This window comes from Limulus polyphemus, unplaced genomic scaffold (genome assembly GCF_000517525.1).
Source record: "Limulus polyphemus unplaced genomic scaffold, Limulus_polyphemus-2.1.2 Scaffold1458, whole genome shotgun sequence".
NCBI classification, from domain to species: Eukaryota; Metazoa; Arthropoda; class Merostomata; order Xiphosura; family Limulidae; genus Limulus; species Limulus polyphemus.
The window spans coordinates 117,385-120,904 of NW_013667068.1; the positions used below are offsets into that span (position 1 = coordinate 117,385).

A 3,520-nucleotide genomic window follows, 5' to 3' on the forward strand; every position below is an offset into this window, starting at 1 on the left:
CTTTTGGCTTATAACAAGCCAACTGGGTGTAACTTGCTTTTGGCTTACAACAAGCCAACTGGGTGAAACTTGCTTTTGGCTTACAATAAGCCAACTGAGTGTAACTTGCTCTTGGCTTACAACAATTATTTCCGACCCCTAATTTGCTGGGACTAAGGTTGAAATGTGGAAGGGGGGGATGCCCATATATATGTATATCTTTTTTCCCCTCTGATTAACCTTTTCAGTTTTTACTATCCATAACTCTTATGTACAGAGTGTCCCAGAAGTCTGGACCCATAGGAAAATATATATAATGTATTGTTAATATATTTATTATTCAAATTACATGCCATTAACTGCCATACACATATCAATTCTTGGTATACTCTGTGACTTCGGGGTATTTTCTTTCCCGAAATATATACAACTGACATTAGAAATGTGTTTGTTTAACTTTAACAATATCATGCCTATTTAGCCTATGTGTCCAGACTTCTGGGGCACCCTGTATATTCATTCATTACCTTGTTTGCCCCATAGTAATTACTTTATTATAGCCCTCTGTTCAGCTCAATTATTGATGGTTCCCAGCATAAATGGAAATTATAACTTCAGTTAGTCATTATAATGTCTTATTTTTGCTTCTGCCACTAAAACATCTCATTTTCTGAAATGGTAACGAACTAAAAGATGGCCAGTTACATTAAAAACATGAAATTGGTGCTACGAGCTGTCCTTTTAATTTGAAAAAAAGAAAAGGTAAAAACATATTCAACTTAGATTACTTCTACAAGAGAAACCAGTTTGGTATTGACATTTTCACGTACAATGACACCTAAACAATGTCGCACGTTAGTCAGTTTTTTTATATAGGTGGCATTGTCCTCAATCCTAGTTTTGTGTGAAATTTTGCACAAAGTAAATAAGTAAAGAGTGACAGTTTACTTTGTACAAATAAGAAGGAACTCTTATTTTACATCTGTAAAGTCCCTCTGTTGAAATAGGTGTTTCCTTTATTGACACCAGTGTATTAGTGAAACCAGTTACATACCCTATAGTATACTAGTACAACAGATTAGCAGGTCGTATATCTTGAGGCAGGTTATAGCTACATTGTCCACTTACTAGCGTGGATACTCAGCCTGCTCTGTAACGACAACCAAATCAAAGAGGTGTGGGAGTTGTTCAATGTCCAGGGTAATATATTCTGTTTACACAGTTTTTTTAGACACGATGAAACTTGTTAAAAAAAAACCAGAGAATGATTGGAAACTGTGAGTATATCTAAAACTTTTCTCACGTTTTTCAGAATATCTCTGGAACCTTTGAGATATTCACGTAAAAACACTGATAGGTGGTTTGAGTTTACTGACAATTTACTCACCATAACACTCGTGCACCTATAATAAATAATTATCACAAAGTGAAAACAGTTATCAGTGTTTTCAAACAGACACCACGTTCGATAAACATAATTTTACCACATCCTTTGAACATGTAGATTATCTGTGGAAACACAAGTTAACCCTAAATATTGTACAAGAAAAGTATATTGAAGAAACTCGGCTGTTTCGGTGAGTTAGTTATCTCACTAACCCTAAGATATTGTCAAGTCTACCAGCTACGCTTCACTCAAGGTCACTCACAGGGAGAAGATATTGAAGAAACTCGGCTGTTTCGGTGAGTTAGTTATCTCACTAACCCTAAGATATTGTCAAGTCTACCAGCTATGCTTCACTCAAGGTCACTCACAGGGAGAAGAAGAAGAACGGTTACATACAGATGGACAATAAAACTGGTCATTAGTATGTACATTAGAGGTGGCTATTAGCGAACTTGCGATTGGTTAGCGTACAGTGTAAGGAAGTGCTTGCCGTCTAAGAGAAACAAGTTTCTCCCATGCACATTATATAACACATAATAAATAAATTACACTGAAATTGGAGAATACATCGAAATATGTTGTTCATATTTATGTGTGTTACTGAGAAATGTAACAGTACAAGTATGATTTGTTAACTATTCATCAATAAGGAACTTTCTAAAGTTAAACATTTATACTACGAAGACCCGTTTCAGGTCGTTAAAGTGCATTGCTGTTTCTTTTCGTATTTGTATAACTGAACTGTCCACTTAGGAATATTTTATCTCTGTTTTCTTCTCGACACTTGGTGTTTTTTGAAAATACTGCCATAAAAATAATACGTGTAAGTTGCACGACGTGCTACGTATTGATCCTGATTCCAAGTGGATCTGGAAGATATTATATATGTTTATTGCCCTCTGGGGTCGTCTCTCCCCAACCTTTTGTGTGATGTCAACACTTTAGCAAGAACACTGTAACATCAAAGCTGCAGGTGCACTGGGTCCCTGACTTACACGTCGACCCACATATGAGGGTTTGGTCTTTCATCTTCGTGTTAAAATAATCACCGACAATATCGACTTCTAATAAACGTTGCCGTTAATCTTTACTAGCTGTCTATCATCATATTTTTAACAATATATTTTTGACTTTTTTAAAGGCCCCCAGTTACAAGCCTATTATATTTTCAGATTGTATTTTGGTGACTGTAAAACAGAGTTTGCTAAGATTATAAATGAATGTGTTTTTTTTTATAACCACAGTCTGTTTGGAACACTTATATCACATTCCTAATTAATGTTGTGAACAAAGTTCGTGTACCCTGCTTTACTATACAGTTACGTAATTAGTCACGTGTACTGAAAAATACTTTAGTGAAAAGATGTATAGAAATAAGTTTGAGTTGACCGTGACCCCAAGAATCTTTTGAATGTAATTGTGTTGTGGAAAAGTAAAGGAAGTGGTCTGACCGTGATTAATTTTGACATTGTTTTAAAATATAATGTTATACTTCACCTAATAAATATTGCAATCGTATGGTAGTATATATATAAGACACGTTGAAAATTTCAGGACATGAATTTTTATGTTGATGAAAATACTGAAAGCTTATATTTGCATTTATGTTATAGCCATTTTCTGCAATTGAACATTTCATAAAATGTTTTAATTACAGCAAGTGGTTATGAAATGTTTATTGTAGTATAGTTTAACTGAGAAGAACATTGAAACACAGTGATGACATAGACATTTACTTGACCAAAAATGGATGAGAACACGTCAAAAGGTAACACTTATGAATATAATATTAGTTGTGTTTGTAAACCATTTTTTTTGTACATTAATGGAACATTAATAAAGGATAAATTAATATGATTTATATAGTTTTATCAAAAATATGAATAAATAACTTGCTTTGGCAATGAAATTGTAAAAATTATAGCAACGTTTGTCTTGTGTTCATGTCGTGTAGTTCTTTGATGAAATTCGGATTGAAGATCCTAGAATTAATGACTTGTGCGTCAAAGCTGGTCAGCCTTCACCATATCAGATCTTGCTGGAGTGTTTGAAAAGGTAGGAGTAATTCATATTCCATTTCTAGTCTAGTCTGATCAACTGTGTTAATATAGGGGGGGGGGTCAGTGATGAAAAAGTAATAGTAATAAGAGTAGA

At 34.1% G+C, this 3,520-nt stretch overlaps 1 protein-coding gene across 2 annotated transcripts in view; it reads left to right on the top strand.

The window, feature by feature from the left end:
• Positions 1–3,520, top strand: part of LOC106463668 — a 31,300-nt gene that overhangs the window by 19,514 nt on the left and 8,266 nt on the right. For both annotated transcript variants that reach the window (XM_013923723.2, XM_013923724.2), the window contains exon 12: positions 3,321–3,421. In XM_013923723.2, the coding sequence (XP_013779177.1) occupies positions 3,321–3,421 (101 nt within the window). The remainder of the gene's footprint in view (positions 1–3,320; positions 3,422–3,520) is intronic.